Source organism: Trichosurus vulpecula, chromosome 4, assembly GCF_011100635.1.
Source record: "Trichosurus vulpecula isolate mTriVul1 chromosome 4, mTriVul1.pri, whole genome shotgun sequence".
Classification (NCBI taxonomy): Eukaryota; Metazoa; Chordata; class Mammalia; order Diprotodontia; family Phalangeridae; genus Trichosurus; species Trichosurus vulpecula.
The window spans coordinates 64,895,660-64,918,337 of record NC_050576.1 but is presented as its reverse complement, the minus strand read 5'-3'; the positions used below and the strand labels follow the sequence as shown (position 1 = coordinate 64,918,337).

At 37.8% G+C, this 22,678-nt stretch overlaps 1 protein-coding gene across 1 annotated transcript in view; it reads right to left on the bottom strand.

Annotated features, from left to right (window-relative positions):
* Positions 1 to 3,515: 3,515 nt before the first annotated feature.
* Positions 3,516 to 22,678, bottom strand: part of LOC118847463 (dimethylaniline monooxygenase [N-oxide-forming] 1-like) — a 31,656-nt gene continuing 12,493 nt past the window's right edge. The window contains exons 2-10 of the mRNA XM_036755946.1: positions 16,917 to 17,024; positions 16,342 to 16,538; positions 15,392 to 15,580; positions 14,839 to 15,001; positions 9,449 to 9,591; positions 8,830 to 9,026; positions 7,114 to 7,469; positions 5,359 to 5,431; positions 3,516 to 4,342 (exon numbers count right to left, since the gene is read on the bottom strand). Coding sequence (XP_036611841.1) covers positions 4,003 to 4,342; positions 5,359 to 5,431; positions 7,114 to 7,469; positions 8,830 to 9,026; positions 9,449 to 9,591; positions 14,839 to 15,001; positions 15,392 to 15,580; positions 16,342 to 16,473 — 1,593 coding nt within the window. The 5' untranslated portion in view covers positions 16,474 to 16,538; positions 16,917 to 17,024 and the 3' untranslated portion in view covers positions 3,516 to 4,002. The remainder of the gene's footprint in view (positions 4,343 to 5,358; positions 5,432 to 7,113; positions 7,470 to 8,829; positions 9,027 to 9,448; positions 9,592 to 14,838; positions 15,002 to 15,391; positions 15,581 to 16,341; positions 16,539 to 16,916; positions 17,025 to 22,678) is intronic.

Sequence of the window (22,678 nt, the reverse complement as noted above, 5' to 3'; positions counted from 1 at the left end):
GAAAGAAGGAGGAAGAAGATAAAAAGGGGGGGGATGATAGAAGGGAGGGCAGATGGGGCAGGAGATAATCAAAAACAAACACTTTTGAAAAGGGACAGGGTCAAGGGAGAAAATTCAATGAAGGGGGATAGGTTAGGAAGGAGCAAAATATAGTTAGTCTTTCACAATATGAGTATTGTGGAAGGGTTATACATAATGATATGAATGAGGACTATGTTGAATTGCTTGAATTCTTAGGGAGGGTGGGTGAGAAGGGAAGAGGGGAGAGAATTTGGAACTCAAAGTTTTAAAAACAGATGTTCAAAAACAAAAAAAAAAGTTTTTGCATGCAACTAGAAAATAAGATACACAGGCAATGGGGCATAGAAATTTATCTTGCCCTACAAGAAAAGAAGGGAAAAGGGGATGGGAGGGGAGTGGGGTGACAGAAGGGAGGGCTGACTGGGGAACAGGGCAACCAGAATATATGCCATCTTTGAGTGGGGGGAGGGTAGAAAAGGGGAGAAAATTTGTAATTCAAACTCTTGTGTAAATGAATGCTGAAAACTAAATATATTAAATAAAAAATTAAAAAAAAGACAACCCATTAAGGTGAATCCTTAAACTTTGTCTTTTTTCTTGGCAAAAAAAGAAGTAGATAGCAGCAATTTTGAAAATCAAGCATTCTAACCCAATACAATCCAAAGATATAATAATTTGATACTTACATACTGAGGAATGATGGTATGAAAATGTTAATAGTCTTTATTTTCCATAATTAAAATATTACGTTTCCATAACAGCAGAAAAGTTTGTGTGTACAGGTAAAAAACTGCAATTCATAATACACAATAGTGTCAAATCTGAGCCAAGGTGTTTCTGGGAGTGTTTGTTGGCAGCAAGGTACAAAGGCACGCACAGGGCAAAGTGCACAGGTTGTGTGTTCAGAACCAAGGCTACAGTGAAGTCTCATGATGCAGCATGGACAAACGATGCCAGAAACATCTCAGATTTATTCGGCATTTGATTTTGACTTAATTTTTGGTTGTTGCACATTCAGAAACCTTTTACTGTGGCCAAATTTTTCGTGGCCCCATATTCAGTTGTGTGACGCCATATGGGGTTGTGCCCCACATTTTAAGAACATTTGGTCTAGGGTAAAACATGGTCAGCAGGTCATTTCTAAAGAAGACCACTAGGGAGAGCTGAATTTCTGATTTCTTTCAAAATCTCAAACTTCCTATAGTGACAAACGGTTTCAGTCTCCTTTCCTCTTCTATTCTGCTTCTGTAAAGAAATGTGGAATTTAGAACACCATTTATACAAGTGATTCACAAACTTTTTGGAGTTGTGATACCTTCTTTTGATTGGTTTGATGGCCCCCTGTTTTATTCCAGAATACAGTAGGCAGGTGGAGTGGAGTGCTGTCAAACTGAAATAGAAATGGGACCACTAATCATGAGTAAGGATACCTTCTGGTGGCATATTGACCCAGAAACCCAAATAGCATTAACATTATTTGTGTTTTGATTTATTTGGATTTTATTTATTTACTTTGATTTATTTTGTTAACTATTTACTAAGTACATTTTAATCTGGTTCAGCCCCACTTGGGGGTGTTAGGGAATAATGCTGCCTGTGTAGTGGAGTGCTTGACATCTCTGGTGTAGTAGAAAGAGGACTGAACAAATTATATCAGTAATTTAAATGTATAATGTTAAATCATTCCTTTTAAATAATTATTTACACGTAAATGTATCATATTAAACCATTCATTTAAAAGAACTATCTAAAAGTATAATATTAAATCATTCTTTTAAAATAACTGACTCAATGTATAACATAAAATGATTCCTTTTAAAAAAAACTATCTAATTGACATATTAGTGTGTCTCACAGGCTGGTAGAACTGGTGTTTTTCTTTTTGAAGCCTAGTCACTTTTGCTAAAAGATAGGTTTACTATGTCTAGAACATTTCCTTGTCCTACCAGTTTAATATAAAAATAGGAAATGAAGTTAGTCTAGGAACATCTATTTTTGGTGAAGACATGTGGGTTCTTAGTAATTTTTGTTTCCCTTTCTAAATATTTATTCAGCACTCCTCTACTAATAGGTCTGAAATTTTTTCAGGAATCAAGTCAACCTCACTGGCCTAAAGTTTGCAGACTTCACCCACTTCTCTTATCTGAAAAATGTAACATTTGCCCTTCTCTGGTCCTATGGGTTGTCTTTTGCTCTATGCTATTTCTGACTCAAGTTTCCATCATAACATCTATGGAAGGTGGTTAGGAATGGAAATAAGATCTGTGTCTTCCTCAAAGGAATACGTTCACTTGATTTAGAGGATCTTAATGAGTTTTGGATAGTATTTCTTGATTTCCTAAATCCCTGCAACAAATACTTTTGTATAACCTCTAAGTATCTCCATAATGGTCATTTAGCAAGTGCTAATCACAAACCCTTCAAAATGAAATGACCGAGTGTCCCGTGAAAAAGATCTTTCTTGTTGATTTTAGATGCACAATTAAACCAATGCCAATGCAACATGACACAATGGGAAGATCAGTAGCTTGGGATTTAGAGAACCTAGGTTCAAATCCTATCTCTGCCATTTACTACCTTGAATGTCTCACTTTGCCTCAGTTTCTTCATCTGTAAAGTGAGGAGGATTGGACTAAAAAACTTCTCAGTTCTCTTCCAGGGCTAAAACTATGATCTTCCTAGTACAATGACCAAGGTGCACTTTGTGCAGACCTAATTGATATGAGGTCCAATTTAGATAATTTCTGTTCTATGACAGCACAGTTACTTTTGCTTCCCTAATCTGTCTTCTTTTTCTCTCTCCCTGCTTTGCCTCTTTGAGTATCTCTTTGCCACTTACTCTCTAGCACAGTAATAAATGATGTCTATAATGTCTGTTATGGGAAGGATAGCTTGAACTTTGTGGTGAAAAGTAGTTCTAGAAATCCATTATGTAAAAGATATGGAGAATTGTATTATTCTTCTTTAAGTCCTAAGCCTAAATGTTGTGTGGGGTTAGGAATCTGAACAGAAATTCCCCCTAATACCTCAGAATATTGTCAATAGATGAAGCTCTTAGAGAGAGTGTTCATTTGATAGCCAGTGACATAACATACATGGGCTTATGACAGTGAGGTAGGGCTGTTGGCTTCCTGGGGCATTGAATTCATTTGAAACCAATTGGAAGGACTGAATTACTCTGAAATTATGAGGACTAATGATTTCATATTGGTTGAGCTGGGGCTCACAGAAGCTTAATATAGGTTGAGAAACTTCAGTCTGTGTGTTTGTGTGTGTATGTGTGTATGTATGTGCCATTTAGATATTCACTTAATCCGCCTACTCTTCATGTTGGTCCTGATTAGACATTACCTCCCTTTTCTTCTCTCCCTACCTCACCCCCAATTCCCCTCTTTCTTAATATCCTCTCTTCCTCTTCCCAACAATAAAGAGATTAAAAATGTGAAAATGTTCACTGCTTCTTTTATTGTTTTTCAGTAAAAAGCATAACATGTAACTTCTATAGAGACCTAGGATTTATAAAGCTTTGGCTGTCTATGGTACACAAATTGAATTAACAAGTTTTCACAAAGGAGAAGGAAGTGTAGACACTCAGATTGACAAGTCCTCTGAAGCTACCAAAATCCGGAAAAACTATTTTATTCCACTGGCATTAAATGTAGATAATAAAGATGAAAACAATGACCATAATCATAGATCCCAATTACAGATTGTTTCCTCCCCATAGGTAGGTAGAATATAGAGGTCAGTACATAGCTGGAGAGGGACAAGGATGGGAAAAGTACCCCCTGAAGACTATTGGCATATAGGGCTTTCACAGAGTTTCTAGAGGGAATGTGGATTCCAGGTGAAAAGAGTAAGGTCTCAAGTTAGTTATCCTGAGAATGAGGCACATGAGGGAAAGCTCTGCTCTGATGGAGGATCTAGGAGATTACTCTGCTACCCTGTGCATTTGGTCTAAGGAACCACAGGCTTCAGCTGTTAGAAAATAAGGAATATAGCCACAAGTAGAGCCAAAAAGCTGAAGACTTTGAGGAGGTAGGAAAAAGTATCTGGAGGCTCTTGTACAACTCGAGTTTTGGTTGGCTTGATTGTCCGGTCCCACTGGGTCAGAATGGCATTCCTGGCTCCATCCCACTTCCCTGGGCCAGTCAGACGGTGCTGGTATGGGGTAAGTGGCCCGAAGAAAACCTTAAAAGCCAGTAGTGGGTCCACCAGGAACATTGATAACAAGTTGGGTTTTGCATTGATGAAGGACAAGAGCTCATCTATGTATGTGATGTAATCTGTTTCCAAAACCTGATTGAAGTGTATACCAAACCTTTGTGAAGGAGAAGTGAAGAAGAAAGAAAGGTCATCTTATTATGGGTAAAACTGAAATTCTCCTCCTAAAATTCAGAATCATATCCATGATTTCTCTTTTATTCTAACATGTAACTAATATGTCTTCTAGTCTCAAAATACTTCTGCTGTTCCTAACTATAAAGTCAACTCCTTTTAAAAACACTACCACCCTATGGCTGGGCTATTCTAATTGGTAAGAGTCAAATTCTCTCTAGCCTGCCCAATGTTTCATCCTAGTTTTCTTTTAAATATCCTTCCTGCTCCTGCTGTAATCTCTTAACAGAAACTCCAGAAATCATGCAATGGAGGACACAGGCCAGTCAGCTATGGAACAGCCACCCTGGGACCATGCTGTCCAGATTGGTGAAAATGCACTATATCTAGCTGGACCCAGTCCAAACCATGATGTTAATTTTCTTGACATCCCTTCTACTGTCAAGTATTCTGAAATTCTAGGTCCATAGGAATCAGTATGGTATAATGGATAAAGAACTGTCATTAAATCCACGATGGTGTTGGTTAAAACTTCTGCCTCTGACCGTCTATATGATCCGGGGGCAATCACCTAACTCTTCACTTCTCTACATAACTCTCTAAACCATAAGTTTCAGAGAAGGTGCTGACCTGCATTGGTTGAAGGAATTTCCTAACCTTGGAGTTGTTTATATCAATTAAGTGACAGGTGAAGTCTCTATCCCTATTCTTTGACATGGTAGATAGTAGTTATCTAGGGTCCTCACTGACATGACATCCTGGATCCCCCCATTTCCTCTTTCACCTGCAATTCCTAATAAAGATTGCACTGAAACTCTCCCAGAGTTCTTGATGCTTCCTTTTCCTCCTGCTTGAAATTCACTGCTGTTTGCCATCTCTGGTTAGGATGCCAATCATTGGTCCTTTAGGGAAATGTTTTACTCTGAATCCTGAAAAGTTTTAAAAACTCTGATTGCAAATTAAAATTGCATATGAAAGTAATCAAAGGACATAGCCTACCCAGTGGGTTTATTTGCTTTCACTCTGTCAATGTCTTCTCTCATGGCCTCTGGTGGTGGTAGTTTATTTAAGCCTACAAGATAAAATTAAAGATTTCCTTTAGGGATCTCTTAAAAATCTGGGCAAACCATTTGAAGTACCAAGACTTATAATTGGTGAGGTTGGACACTGTTTTTCTTGCACTTGACAGAGTGACAAAACCAATGGTTTAGGTTCCTGGCCATTGGAACCTTCCACAAAGGCAAATTGTCGTTAATAGGTCACAGGGCAATCCTTCTGACTTAGGTTTACCATGTCTTTGTTTGTATGATGTCAAAGTAACCAGTGGAAAAGTAAAATTTAAGTCAATTGACCATTTGTTTGTCCTGTATCACCAGATCTCAGAGTTAGGAAACACTTCATAAGCCAGTCAATCCAAACTATACCAACAAAAATATCTGCTGTATGCTGGAATAATGGTTATCCTCTAATGAGTGGGAACTCATTACTGTTCAAGGCAGGTCATTCCATTTGCAGATAGTCCTAATTGTTAGAATTTTTCCTGAAATCAAGCATAAATATGTCTCCTTGCAACTTTTACCCATTGTTTTTAGTAAAGTCTTCTGAGGCCAAGTCAGATACATATATTTTTGTAAGTGTAAATACTATTACCATGTGTATTCCACACCACTTTTTGCTAGGCTACTCCTCCCCAGTACCTTTAAGATACTCTTATATGGCAGGATCTCAAGCTCCTACTCCATTCTCATCATCCTCCTTGTGATGGTCTCCTGTCTATCAATGTTCTTAGTAAAATATGATATCCAGAAGTAAGGACAACACTTTAGGTATGGTTTGACTATGGCAAAGTACAGTTAGACAATCACTATTCTTGTTCTGGAAGTCATGCTTCCTTAATGCAAGCCAGAATCATAGGGACTTTTTCTTTGGCTGCCCTATCACACTGTTGACTCATATTAAGTTTGTAGTATGAAAGCTGCCAAATCCTTGTCTTTCTACCTAAATTGCTTCAAGGCACATGTTCTCCATCTTGCACTTGTGAAATTGATTTTTCAATGCAATTGGAGGACTTTAAATGTCACTTAATTAAATGTTTACTTGTTAGATGTGTCCCAACATTCTAGCCTGTCAAGATGTTTTTGTTTTGGTTCACAATCAAGTGTGCTGACAGTGACTTCTCACTTTTGTCTCATGGGCATATTTGAGTATACCATCCATGCCTTCATCGAAGTCATTGAGAAACATTATAACAAGTATCAAGGAGAGAGAGAGTTCTCTGAGGGTACTCCCTTAGCAAGCTTTTCCACTCTGACATCAACATCTTAATCAATGGTTAGAAACATACCTAAATCTCATATTGCCGTACCAAGCAACCAGTTTGACTGAAATATTTTCACTAAGATCACCATTTTAGTGTCGTAATTAGACCCATTAATTTTACAAAAATAGCTGATGGGCTGGGTTATAAGTGCAGATAGTCACAGCCTGTATTTTGTAGTCTCTACTTTCTTGGCATTCAGAGAAACAATGCAAGTCATCACTACCTTGTGACTCACTTAGTACTAATATAAATCCAGCTTTTAGAGTTTCAGTCTGTCTTAAGCAGGAACTGGTGAGTTATTAAGATTTCTAGTCTCTAAAATTAATCAGCCATCATTTCAACTTTGACAAAGTTTGAGAACCACCCTGCCCTCCAACCATATTCACTTTTTGCCCTCTTGCTCCTTTGTCCACTCATGTTTTTCACCTACATACCCTTTAGGACTCGTGTGACCCATCGGGCTTGTACTTCTGATGTAGAACTCAAGGATCCTGTAGGCTTGATGAGGCCAATGACAGCCAGTGTTGGTTTTTCCAGATGTGCAGGGAATATGTACTTATACAAAGAAGCCTGATTGTTTTCAACTTTCACTATAGATTCATCAAGGAAAGGAAAAGAAAAAGTATATCCTGTGGCCAAGACAATTATATCAATAGGCTCTTCTTCAGGAGTATTCTTAAACACCACAGAATTTTCCTTCACTTTCTCCACCCTAGGTTTGATCAACACCTTCCCAGTGAGTATGCGCCCTGGGAGCTCACCATTCAGTACTGGTTCTCTTAGGAAAGTCCTAAATAAAAACAGAGAAGGAAGAGGTTCACCAATGAATAATATCCCTCATTTATCCTCTGACCTCCCTCTGATCATGCCTTTGATTCTGGAACACTCCCCTTTCAATGAATATGAGGTGTCAAGCTTTAGAGAAGGAAATTGTGTAGGGAAGGATTTAGAAATTTCTGATAATGACTTCTCCTTATAAGCTACTGTGTGACCAACATTCAGAGAAAGTGAGGACACCTAGGAGATGGACCTTCAGGTTTCTGCCTGCCCTTCAGCAGTCCTTTGTTTTTTTTCCAAATTTCAGTGACTCCTGGTTAGTTCTATCCATCTTCTTGACACCATATCTTCTGAGAATAACTGGAGATAATTCCCATAGCACTCTTCTTCTGAGGTTGCTCATGGATCTCTGATATGTATATATGTGTAAATATATATATATATATATATATATATGTGTGTGTGTGTGTGTGTGTGTCTGTGTCTGTGTCTGTGTCTGTATCTGTGTCTGTGTATATATATAATAAATCTCTCATCTAAGTATATATACATATGTACACATATATGCACATTTGTATATATATATAATTACATTTGTATATGATATAGGTGTGTATATACATATAATTTCTTATATATACACCCCTACATATATACACATACATATATCTTTCTGTGTTTATTTATGTGCATGTTTTTTCCACTGATATAATGTAAGTCCCTTGAGTCTTGGGACTGTTTCATTTTTGTCTTCATATCCTCAGAAATTTGTATCACCAATGCCTGGCATGTTGTGGGTATTTAAGAAATGCAAGTTAATTTTTGTCTCTCCCTCAATTCTTTTGCCAAATATACCCACCCCATTCTCCTCCATCTTGCCACTCCAGCAGATGAACCCCAGTAAATGAAAGTTTTCTTTCCTCGAATTACTCATGAAATTTTTGTAGCCTCTCCTACCTATTTATCTTATTCTGGCCTTTATAGGTAGTTGTATATGTGCCCTCTAGAAAACTAAGTATCATGAGAGGCTAATGTCACAGCTCTCTTTCTTTCCAAAGTACCTATTACAAATCAGGTCCTTCTTATTTACTGAATTGAGTTGAGATTGTTTGTTGAGGGTGTATCTTGTGGTCATTAAGGAGACTGCAAATGGAAACTATAGGATGCAATTTCTCCATACTAATGGAACAAAAGCCACACATCTGTCCCTTGCTCAAATTGAATCTTGGATGTGTTTCTATACTCTGTCTTTCCAAATGTTTAAAAAAAAACACATATCTTGCAGCAGAAGCAACAGTCTACCTTTGCAAAAGTTACTGAGAAATTTGGAGTCTCTCCTCTCTGAGAGCACAAAATAGAAGCCTATGAATTACCTGTTTTCTGGAACTAAACCATAGTTTGTGTGATCAAACCAGCTATTCGCCATTTTGGCAATTAACCAGTTTACAACCGTCGTTGGGAGGTAATCTTTTAATACATTTAGAAATCGAGAAAAGACCATGTCCGAAGGATACCCATTGTTAATAAATCGGTTGAATACCCATGTGCCACCAGTGGTGCTGAGCCAGACCTAGAAGCAAATAGACAAACTGTTTAGCCTTTACTTCAAAGGGTTGCTATGAAGATCACAAGAGTTAATATTTGTAAAGTTCTTTGCAAAACTTAAAGCACTATTTAAATTCCAGTTATTATTATTATTATTATTCAAAGCACTATGTAACCTTGTCATGATAATTACCTTTTCTTTATTCTTTCTTTGTTTCTTTGTTTCTTCATTCCTTCGTTCCTTCCTTCCTTTGTTCCTTCCTTCCCTCCCTCCCTCCTTGCCTGCTTCACTCCCTCCTTCTTTCCTTTCTAGAGAAATAATACATTCAGAATTAACTCTGAAATTGATCAATAATGAAGGGGAGCTACATTTTGAAAAGGACATTCAGCATATCAGCACATTTTATACAACATTTTAATTACAGTTCGTAAGTCTCAGGTCCATACATTTTTAGCCACACGACTGGCCTCCACAGCAATATCTGCACCAGAGTTCCCCATGCCAATCACAAGGACTCTCTTATCCTTGAACAGATCTGGATGCTTGTACTCCCGGCTGTGAAAGTACTGACCTTTAAAGGTGTTGATACCTACAAAGGAAAACAAAAGAGAGGAAAGGAGGGATTTGATGAGCTCTTTGATTAAAACCGATCATTCAGGCAATAACATCAGTTTGGAGTGACATTTTGCCTCACTTGAAAGATATTGGTATTTGAAGGGCCACCATGCAGAAGAGGGATTAGTTTTGTTCTGTTTGGTCTGGGTGAGGATGAGGACTACTGACTAGTGACAACTAGAAGTTGTAAAGAAGAAACTATCTTGTAAAACTTCCCAACAATTAGAGCTATCCCAAAGGAGAATCAGCTACCTCTGGAGAAGGTAGAGATATTTGTTCGGGAATGCATTAGACTAGATGGCCATTGGAATCTCTCCTAATTCTGAAATTCTATGATGCTGTGAAATAATCAGCAACATGAGCTCACTAGTTCATTAAGGCCTTGTGGTGTGGTGATAAAATATGGTGTTTGCAGTCAGACTTAGGTTTGAATCATGGCTCAGATACTATTTGTATGACCCTGGTCAAGTCACTTTAATATTGTTGTGTCTCAGTCTCCTCATCTGTGAAGTGGTGATAATAAAATTTGCACCACTGTCTCCATCACAGAGTTTTAACATAAAGAAGTCTTTTCTGGTCTTAAAGAACTTTGTAGGATTAAGAGCTAGAAGGGGCCTTAGTCCACCTTGTCCATATCCATCATCTCGTCCATTTTTCAGATGAGGAAACCATATCCCAAAAGTCTTGTCCAAGGTCATAAAGGTAATAAAGTAGTAGTGGAGCAATGAAAACCAGATCTTTTCTCCCCAAATCCATTGTTCTTTCTCATTCGTGATTATTAAAGCATTGTTTGTTGTGGTTCAGTAGTTTCAGTCATGTCCAACTTTTTGTGATCTCATTTGGGTTTTCTTGGCAAACATCTTGGAGTGGTTAGCCACTTCCTTCTTCAGCTAATTTTACAGGTGAGGAAAGGAAGGCAAAAAAGGACTTGCTCAGAGTCATACAGCTAACAAATGTCCAGGGGTAGATTTGAACGCAGATCTTCCTGATGCCATTCCCTGCACCGCAACCACTGAGCTACCTAGCTGCTCCTTCAGTCCCCCTCTTTCACATTCTTTCTTATTCTCTCCTTTCTTAAGGAGATTGCATATGGGGATTGCATTTGACTTAATGTCAAGGTAAGGCAACTGAGCCAAAGAGAGATAATGGAATTCTATCCTATTTGCAAGAATGCTGCGTGTCTGTCTTTAAACTTAACTGTATTATAGACTCATGCAAGGACATTGATGAGGTCTGTTGTTGGCAGCATTAAACAAAGACCAGAGATTTTCCTGTTAGTAGGAAGGTACAATAAAGGCAGGCATTTGTAATAAAGGAACTAAGATAGAAGGCTTAGTCCTACTTTTGTTCTTGAACCTGGGTTTATTTTCAGGGCAACCAGGAGCTTTTAGGGGACGGGGGACTCATGGAAACTCATTACTCCATTCCCACACACAAATCCTCTGTGAAATGCCTAGCCTGCTGGACCCAGAGTGTGACAATAATTTTAAACATGAATAGATGTCAGCTGTTACTATTCATAGCTGGCAAGGAAATGGATCATAAGCATTAAATTTATTGGTATGATATTTACTCATGGAGACATTGATTCAAGTCAGGCTTGATTTGTAGACTGCCTGAAACTCCATCCAAAACTACTGGCTTTCTGTATCAGGCCCTTCATCCTGTATTACCTTTAGGATAATAGATTATTATTTAGTTTCAATTGGCTCAGTGATATGGGATGGTTATCTTCCCTTCGGGCTGAAATCAGCTGGTAATATAAATACCTTAGCTTGGTTATTTAATACCAAAGTCAATGGACCATAAAGCACCAAACCAAAAAGGTATAGTTGCTGGAAAATAATTTTTGGAGCTGTTGTTACACAATCAGATATATTTCTGCTATGTAGGAAATGAACACTTCATCAGCCAGCCATATGTTGAGAGAAGATCTGGAAAGAGCTTGTCAGCTGTTTCTGTGGTGGCTAGGAATTGGAAATCAAAGGGATGCCCATCAATTGGGGAATGGCTAAACAAGCTGGGGTATAGGATTGTAATGGAATATTATTGTGGTATATGAAATGACAAGCAGCATGGTTTCAGAAAAACCTGGAAAGACTTACATGAACTGATGCCAAGTGAAGCGAACAGAACCAGAATACTGTACACAGTATCAGCAATATTGTTTAATGAAAAACTGTGAATGGTATAGCTATTCTCAGCAATACAATGATTTAAGAAAATCCCAAAACAGCAATGATGAAGCACACTATCTGCCTCTAGACAAGGAAGTGATATTGTTTGAATATAAATTGGAGCATGCTAGTGTTCATTTTCTTTCATTCTTTTTCTTTTATTTGAGTCTTCTTGTATGAAATGACTAATGTGGAAATGTTTTGCATGATTGCATACATATAATTTATATCTGCCTGCTTACCATCATAGGGAGGAACAGGAGAGGGATAGATTTGGGAATTCATAATTTTTAAAAAACCCAAATGTTAAAAAGAAAGAGTTTGTGTAACATGCCTTGTGGCTTTATCAAGGTCCTATTGTAATTTGGCAAACTCATAGTCATAAAGGATTTGAAATAAATCCCATATATCAAGCCTTTAGAATGTAGGATTAGATCCTAGAATGTAGAAATGTGTGGTTCCTTGATTGATAATTAGTCCAAAGTCATTTTACAGATGAGACAACCAAGGCCCATATAGATGAAGTGACTTTATCCAGGGTCATATAGATATTAACTAGAACGTCTGAGATTCAAACCCAAGTCTTCTTACTCCAAATTCAGAGCTCTTTCCCATACAATGTTTATACTTCAGTCAAGTCCAAATTCCAGTTTACCAAAGCAACCACATATGACATTGGGCTCCGTTTCCCTGTATAATCAGGACGATGATAACTGCCCTGCATACCTTGCATTTGGATAACACGAATTGATGAATAAGAGGAAGTCTACAAAGAATGGCTTGATAAAGATATAAAATCAAACATTTTCAGGTTTGCAAAGTGATTTGACAAAAGTGATTTTGAAAAGCATAAACACGCACAATATACCATTAAAACACAAACACCCAAGTAGGTGCTTATGCCTACAATCCTGTCCCTTTTGTGACCTGACTAATTTTCCTAAGAATCAAGAATGAAACAAAGACATATTACATTCCACACACTGTGCCATAAAATATATATTCACAGAAATATTTGTAACATTTCCCTGAATTAGGGAACTATTCATAGCAGTGTTTTGTGACATTAAAAAGGAATGTTAAGGAAGACTTCATATCTCCCATGCTCCATGGCTCTTAGTAGGTGCATAGAAAATACTTTTTGAATGAATGAACTTACTCAGAGCAAAGAAAGCAGACATAAGGGGTGAATATACTGAATGACCACAATAATACAAAGGAAAATAGCATTGAAAGACATCAGAATTCAGATGAATGTAATGACCAACCTTGGTCCCAGAAGACTGATGGTGAAATGTATTTCCTGCCTGGATATGGTCTGTTTCATGTACCTTTTTCTGTTTTTAACATTTCTCTGACTTTTTTTTACCATGCCCTAGGAAAATCTGAGACTTCTTTGACATCTCCATCATCCCACAAATAAGGAACCTTCTTCACCCTTCACCTTTCCCCTTTTCAACTCCTTTTTGTGTGTTGTCCCCCATTAGAATGTAAGCTCCCTGAAGGCAGGAACTGACTTTTTTCAAAGCAAACTGTGGTATATAATTCTAATGTGTTACTGTCACTTAATACAGTGTCTGCCACATAGTAGGAACTTAATAAATATTTATTGAATGATTGACAAAGGAAGATTTGTGGGGAGAGGGGTTTATCAGGAAGTAATAGTGATCAATCAATCAGTACATCAATTAATCACCTATTATATGTCAGGCAGAGTAAAGGTTTTGAGGATAAAGATAAAAATGACACAGTCCCTCCTTTCAAGGATCTTATATTCATTCAGGGGAGATGACATGTATATATATATATATATATATATATATATATATATATATATATATATATATATAAGGATATATAAGGTTTCTAAAAATAAATACAAAGGAATTTGGGGGGAGATGACACTAGTATCTGGAAGAAATCAGGAAAAGGCTCCTATAGAAGATTGCACTTGAGTGAAACTTTGTAGGAAAGTGGAGATTTTAAGAGGCAGCACTGAAAGTAGAGTTTTTTTATGCATAGGATATAGTCTGTGCAAAGATGCAGAGATGAGAGTTGGAGTGTCTTGAATGGATGCATAAAACATTTGTGAATACTTCCTATGTGAAAAGCAAGCAGTGGGGATACAAATCTGAAAGTAAGATGGTCCTTCCTCCCAAGTAGATTATGTTCTGATGGGTGAGAGAAAATAGATATGGAAGGTTTCATCCACATGTCAGTGAAATCAGTCTTGTGTGAGACAGAGTAGGAAAACCAATTTGGCTGGACCATAGGATGTGCGAAATGGAGTGATGTAGAATAAGGCTGGAAAAGCTGATTGGAATCATGCGGTGAAGGACTTTAAATGACAAGAGATTTTACCACAGTGGGAACAGGAAGCCACTGGAATTTATTGCATAGAGAAGCCATATGGCCAGACCTACGCTTTGGGAATATCACTATGGCAGTGATGTGGAGGATGGAGATGCATCAGGAGGCTATTGTAGTAGGCTGGGGAAAGGTGATAAAGATCTGAAATAGGGTGATGGCTGGATGAGTGTAGAAGAGGGCACAGATGCAAGAGATGTTGAAGAGGAATGAAATGATCTGGCAGCTGCTTGGATATATAGAGTGATGGGGAATGAGATATCAAGGATGAGATAGATTGTGAACTTGGGTGACTGAAAGAACTATGGAAGGAAAGATGGATGATACAAGGAGTTCTATTTTGGACATTTTGAATTAGAAAGGCCTAGAGTAATCTATTTTGAAATGTGCGATAGACATTTTGTGATGTGGGACTGGCACTCAGGAGAAAGAAATACTAACAACAGATATACACATCTCTGAGTCATCTGAAGAGAGAGGCTAATTAAGCCCCCTACACTTGATCAGATCACCAAGAGACAGAGAATAAGAAGAAAAGACGGCCCATGACAGGCCTTTCGGGGTACATCAGCATAGTATAACACAGTGATTTTTCTCAAAAAAAAAATCCAAAACCAGACACATCAATAAAAAAGATAATTTAATAAAATACAGGGACTTTGAAGACAATACTATACCTGGTAAAGTATCTAGTGGCAAAAATGGGTCAGTGAAATAACCAGTGCAGACCATGACAGCATCAAATATGGCTGACTCTTTCTTCCCTTCACATTCAGTGGTTACCTCCCACTGGCCAGAGGTAGAGAAATCTGGACATTTTTTCACATTGCAGACAACGGTCTGGAAAAAAGAATCCAGAGTGTGCAAGTATTATTCCTCCCCATCCCCTTCAAGGAGTCCTGCTTTCCAGGCAACAAAAATAGAGACCCAGGAATTGTGGGTATAGGACTGTGTTAGATACCATTATTCTATCTGGAGTATACCCTGTGGCCATTCAGATAAAAGCCACACATTGACAGGTTTCTACATGTGGGTTATATGGCATGAATACATATTTCACTTCACAGGTTAACTGAACAGCCCCCAGGGGATGATGGAATCCTTCCAATTAGCACTGATCTTTGCCAATCATTCAATCTGAAGCACACAACTTGAGTCTCAGATAGAAAGCAACAAAAGAAGATGTGTGTAAAGTATACTTCTACCAAGCAACAACTGCTAGTGACATACCTTGAATTGGATACATTTCAGAAGGTTGAACTTGTTTGCATACATCTTGAGATATTCCAAAAATTTTGAGTGTGGCATAAAGTTTGGAAAATCATCTGGGAAAGGAAAATCTGAGTAACAGGTCATCTCTTTGCTGCTGTTAGTAACAACAGAATTATAAAGGCTAGCCCTGCCTTCTTCAACATATTCCTGTAGAACATCACAAAGAAGAAATTGTTATTATCCTTCAGTAATTAAAACTCTCAACAAGTCTATATTTAACATAATATGGGGAGAAATACCACCTTCAGTGAAATTTACCTACCTGCAACTGTGAGAGAGAAAGAAAGCATGGTGAAGGTCCCCAGAGTCACGAAGGTATGGTTTTCACTCCCATATCTGACATAGACTTGTCTGTGTGATCATGGTAAAGTAATTTAACTTCTCAGTGCCTTAGGCAACTTTCTCTAAATCACGGAACTGACCTGCTGTAGAGGGAGCTTCCTCATTAGGAGTTACCCTTATTGATGAAATCATAGGTCAAGGTTGAATAAAGAGGGAATTCTATGTGAAAGGATGGGCTGTAGAACTCCTGGGTAAGTCACTTGATCTCCCTCCACCTCTTTTCTGGAAAATAGGGATAATAATAGCATCTGCCTCCACAGGGTTGTTGTGAGGATCAAATGAGATTAAGATATACAAAGTCCTTTGTAAACCTTAGAGCACTACATAAATGCCAGCTATGAATATCCTACCCTAGCACCAATAGAATTCTCCCACTGGGTTGATCTCATATGTTACGTAACAATTCCTCAGATAGACGGGGAAAGAACGTGGAGATTATCTGAGTGAATCCTCTCAAGTTATAGACTGGGAAACTGAGGGCCAGAGAGGTAAAGTGACCAAGGTCATCTTGCCAGGTAGTTGCTGGTCAGCATACTTAATAGAAGAGTTAAGGAAATATCACTTACTGTGAATTGCCATAGGCCTCCAATGTCACCACTCCTTTCAAAGCAGGTGGGCTCCAGCCCCTCTTCCAAACAGCATTTGATGGAGGTGAGGCCACTCACACCAGCTCCGATAATCGCAACTTGCTTGACCATGGTCTCTTGTCAGGCAAGGATCAAGAAGAGTTTTTCAGTTGTTCCTTCTGTTGGAACCTCTTTTCCTAGAATAAATCCTTTGCATAAATAGAAATGCTCCACCCTATCCTTAGCTTTTCCAGCAAAACAAGAAAAATTATTATGGAGATCTAAAGATGTAACCAATTTGCATCATCTACAACTTCTCTCTTTTTATGCGTCTGAGAAAACCATGCCTTGGACACTGGCTTAATCCTATGCTTTTCCCTTTTATGCTTCTTATCTGGAGCGGTGGCAATGTTACGCCAATTCTGGAGGATAACAGTTTTTGCTAAAAGTGCAAACTGGGTTTGGAAGTATGTGTAATCTTGAAACCTGGGATCATGCTACTCCCCCCTCACCTTCCGGGATTCATCAGTAGAGAATGGAAGGGAACTGGGAGAGCATCTAGTGCAACAACTCACTTGTTGGGTGAGAACTGAAGCCGAAATGGTCAAGTCCAAAGTCACAAGCCTGCTTGTTTGCAGAACCAGAATGATAGCCCTTGTTTCTTCCAGAATCATTACATAGCCCTTTCAAAAAATCACATTGTCCCAATCGATAAATGGTCAAAGGATCTGGACAGGCAGTTTTCAGAGGAAGAAATTAACGCTATCTATAGCCATATGAAAAAATGTTCTAAATCACTATTGATCAGAGAAATTCGAATCAAAACATCTCTTAGGCACCACATCACACCTATCAGATTGGCTAACATGACAAAATGGGAAAATGATAAATGTTGAAGAAAATATGGAAAAGTGAGAACACTAATTTATTGTTGGTGGAGCTGTGAGATGATCCAACCATTCTGGAGAGCAATTTGGAACTATGCCCAAATGGCTATAAGAGTGTGCGTACCATTTAACCCAGCAATACCGCTTCTAGGGCTGTATCCATAAAGTGATCTTAAAAATGGGAAAAGGACTCATGTGTACAAAAATATTTATAACAGCTCTCTTTGTGGTGTCCAAGAATTGGAAACTGAGGGGATGCCCATCAATTAAGGAATGACTGAACAAATTGTGGTATATGAATGTAATGGAATATTATTGTGCTACGAGAAATGATTAACAGCAGAACATCAGAAAAACCTAGAAAGACTTATACGAACTGAGGCTGAGTGAAATGAGCAGGACCAGGAGAACACTGTACACAGCAACAGCCAAATTGTGTGATGACTGACTTTGATAGACATAGCTCTTCTCAGAAATGCAAGAACCTAAAACTATTCAAATGACTCATGATGGAAAATGCTGTCCACATCCAGAGAAAGAACTATGGAGTCTGAATGCAAAGTTGAGCACACTATTTTCTTTTATTTTTTATGTTTTGGATTCTTTTTCTTTCTCGTGGTTTTTCTCATTTGTTATAATTCTTCTATACAATATGACTAATGTGAAAAAATGTTTAATAGGAATGTATATTTAGAGCCTATATTTATTTGCAGGCCATCATGGAGAGGTAGGGGGAAGGGAGGGTGAGAAAATTTAAAACTCCTTGAAGTGAATGTTGAAATTTTAAAATAAATAAATCAATTAATAAAAAAAATCACATCCTGTTTCCTCCTTCATGTTTCCCTTCTCACTTGACTACTGCCACCCCTAAAACTGCTGTCTGCTGTGATATAGCCCTTGCAGCCCTGTGCAAATGTCAATCCTAACACAAGAACTCGGTGCTGTCTCCATCTACTTTTTTGCTTTGGGGATCTGTGTTGTTTTTATAGGTGGGAGGGACAGGGCTCTGATGAGACTTTATGGATTGACATGCTGATCACATGGGCACATCCCTAGGAATCCAGGGCTGTCATTGTTGGATGGCACTGGGATGGTAAGTCACATAGGTGAGCCAGGGACCAGAATGGAACAGTCAAAAGAAGGCTAGATTCAGGTTCAGAAAATTCGGTTCTGAAACTTGGCTCTGCCAGTTTTCAGTTGTGGGACTTTGGGTCAATAAGACTGGATGGTTTCTAAGATCCCTCCCATGTCTAAATTCATGGCCCTATGAGTCATCCACCAGATATAACTAAGAAATAAAGAAATGAATAAAGGAATGTATCTCAAATCAGTTCTTGATTGAAGGAGGAACGAACAAAAGCCCCAACTTCTCAGACCTATAGAATACAGATCTGACAGGATCAGCTTCTTTTTGCAGCAGTATATCCAGGATCATTCAAACTATTTAGAAGGCGGGAGGAGCATTTGTTCTGGTTTATTTTTCAAATTCTCCTTAGAGTAAAAAGAAAATGGAATAGTGGAACAACATAGGGAGAGAGGAAAATTGAGAAGGAAGAATCACAAAGCAGAAGGCATTATAGGTTTCCTTCCTGCTTTAAAAAATAAATGTCTGTGGGATATTGCCTGTTAACCTAGTTTTTGCTACAGCACTCCTGTATCTGGTGATGTATGTATGTGCAATAAAATGTGTGCCTCCCACTTTTTCTTCTTTTTGTCCAATGGACTGTTGATTATGCCTGCTTCTATTTCTGCCACCCTTGTCATTATCCCAATGTTCTCTGCCACATTTCTCCCTTTTAGGTCTTATGTATCCTTATATGATCATATTCTTGATCTTAGATTAGATTTAGAAGGGCCCTTAGAGACAATTCATTCAAATTAATTCAATAAGCAATTATGAAATGCCTACTATGTGCTAGGTACCATAACAGATTCTAGCAATATAAGACAAAAAATGAAATTACACTTATCCTCATGGAGCTTATATTCTATTGGAGGAAATGAAGATGGCATGTACACAATAAATAAACAAACAGATACATAAAAGACATATAGATAGACCAATATTTTTGGAGGGAGGAGATTAACAGATAAGAGAATCAGGAAAAGTTCTTCTAGGTGGTTATCACCTTGAAGGAGTTATAGCTTTCAAGAGTCAGGAAAGAGGGGGAGTACCTCATTTTATAGATAAAAAAATGATATATTTTAAAAATATATGTAAGGCTGTTTCCCTTCCTTTCCACCCCCTACCCCCAAACTCCCCTGTTTTTCCAAGTGAAGTGTAACCTTTCTGGGCTATATTCCATTCATGGGTCTCATACCAGCCAGGCAGGCACAGTGACATCTATCAAGCTAAATTTGTCTCCTTATGTCAGGAGCTTCAGTACATTCTGCTTGTCATCTGTTTTTTGTGCTCTTGTGTCTAGACCATTTGTTAAGCACTTACCCTGGGTCAGTCATGATGGTAAGTGCTAGGATACAAAGAAAGGCTAAAATAGTCCTGCCCTCAAGGGGCTGATAGTCTGATGGGGAGGGGAGAACAACATGCAAACAACTGTGTACAGACAATATGTATGTTTGTTTATATGTATGTGTACACACAGGATAAGTTGGAGATAAACTCAAAGAAAAGGCAATAGCATTAGGACAATGTTTATCTCATAAAAGGGATCTGGTAAAGTGCTTTCTTTTTTAATTTCTGAGGATAATTTACATGGTATTGGAACAAGTTCTATCTCCTGCCCAAAAAGCATTGCTGGAAGAGCTAAAGGAGGATTTTAAAAACCAAATTAGGGAGGTAAAAGAAAACATGGAAAAAATGGAAAAGTCCCTAAAGAATAAGATTGGCGAAATGGATACGGAGATTCAGAATCTAGAGAAAGAAAATCACACCCTGAGAGGCAAAATCAACCAATTGGAAAAGGAGACTCAAAAGCAAAATGAAAACACTAACTCATTAAAAATTAGAGTTGGGCAAGTGGAAGCTAATGAATCTATGAGGCACCAAGAAGTAGTAAAACAAAATGTAAAGAATGAAAAAATAGAAAATAATGTGAAATATCTGATTGGCAAAACAACTGACCTGGAAAATAGATCCAGGAGAGACAATTTAAGAGTTATTGATCTACCGGAAATCCATGATGAAAAAAAGAGCCTTGACAGTATCTTCGAAGAAATTATCAAAGACAACTGCCCAGAGGTCCTAGAACCATAGGGCAAAATCGTCATTGAAAGAATTCACCGATCACCCCCTGAGAGAGATCCCAAACTGAAAACACCAAGAAATATTATAGCCAAATTTCAGAACTATAAACTCAAGGAGAAAATACTGCAAGCAGCCAAAAAAAAGCAATTCAAATATTGTGGAACTACAGTTAGGATCACGCATGATCTCTCAGCTTCCACATTAAAAGACAGGAGAAATTGGAATATGATATTCCAAAGGGCAAAGGAGCTGGGACTACAACCAAGGATCAGCTACCCAGCAAAACTAAGCATAATTTTTTTAGGCAAGGCGATGTACATTCAATGAAATAAGGGAATTCCAGACCTTCCTGATGAAAAGGCCAGAACTCAATGGAAAATTTGATCTCCAAATACAAAACTCAAGAGAGACATAAAAAGGTAACCAGGGGGAAAAACCCCACAAACCTTATTAACCAATAAGGGCAGGTTGTTTACATCTTTATGTGGGATTATATCATCTTATGTATGTTATATATATATATATATATATATATATATATATATATACATACATATATAAGTCAGTCTTGAGAATGGTACACCTATTATGACAATTGAAAGGGCTATACATAGGTTGTGAATGCCTGTATAAAATAACTGATGTAAAGATATAAAATATAAGTAAGAGATATAAAGGGAGGAGTATGAGAGAAGCGGTAAGGAGGTAGTAGAAAAGGGTAAATTACACCAAATGAAGTGACACAAAAACATATTATAGTAGAGGGCAAGAAGGAAGGGAGAAGAGCAGTATTTGAGCTTTACTCTCATCTGATCTAGTTCAAGAAGGGAATAACATACCCTGAAAAGCTTAGAAATCTAACTTGTCCTACGGGAAGTAGGAGGGGAAGGGGGGAAAAAGGGAGGGGGTGGTCAGAAGGGAGAGGAGAAGTAACAAGTGGGAAACGGTAAGATAAGGGAGGGGAATAAAGAGGGAGGGTAAACTGAGGAAGGTGGCGGTCAAAAGCAAAACTTTGTCGAGGAGGAGGAGAAGGGGAAAGGGAGAAATAAAAGTATAAACAGGGGGAATTAAGATGGAGAAAAAGACACAGATAGAAATCATAACTCTGAACGTGCAGGGGATGAACATTCTCATAAAACAGAAGCAGATAGCAGAATGGATTAAAAACCATAATCCTACAATACGCTGCTTACAAGAAACGCACTTGAAACAGGGGGATACACATAGGGTAAAGGTAAAAGGCTGGAGTAAAATATATTGGGCCTCAGCTAAAGTAAAAAAAGCAGGTGTAGCAATCCTAATCTCAGACAAAGCAAAAGTAAAGATAGATTTAATTAAAAGAGATAAGGAAGGACATTATATCTTGCTAAAAGGCACCATAAACAATGAAGCAATATCATTGCTTAACATATATGCACCAAGTGGTAAGGTGTACAAATTCTTAGAGGAGAGGTTAAGGGAGTTACAGGAAGAAATAGACAGCAAAGCTATAATATTGGGAGACCTCAACCTCCCCCTTTCTGAACTTGATAAATCTAACCTCAAAATAAATAAGAAAAAAGTTAAGGAGGTGAACAGAATTTTAGAAAAGGCACATATGATAGACCTCTGGAGAAAACTGAATGGGGATAAAAAGGAATATACTTTCTTCTCAAAAGTACATGGCACATACTCAAAAACTGACCATGTACTAGGGCATAAAAACCTCACAATCCAGTGCAGAAAAGCAAAAGTAGTAGAAGCATCCTTTTCAGATCATGATGCAATAAGAATCATTTTTAATAAAGAACCATGGAAAAATAAGCTCAAAACTAATTGGAAACTAAATAATTTAATTCTAAAGAATGAGTGGGCCAAAGAACAAATCAGAGAAACAATTAATTACTTCATTCAAGAGAATGACAATAATAAAACAACATACCAAAACTTATGGGATGCAGCAAAAGCAGTTCTTAGGGGAAGTTTTATATCTCTAAATGCCTACATGAATAAAATAGGGAAAGAGGAGATCAATGATCTGGGCATACAGCTGAAAAAGCTAGAAAAAGAGCAAATTAAAAACCCCCAATTAAATACCAAATTAGAAATACTGAAAATCAAAGGAGAGATTAATAAAATTGAAACCAAGAAAACTATTGAATTAATAAATAAAACAAAGAGCTGGTTTTATGAAAAAACCAATAAAATTGATAAACCTTTAGCCAATTTGATTAAAAAAAAGAAAGAAGAAAATCAAATTACCAGT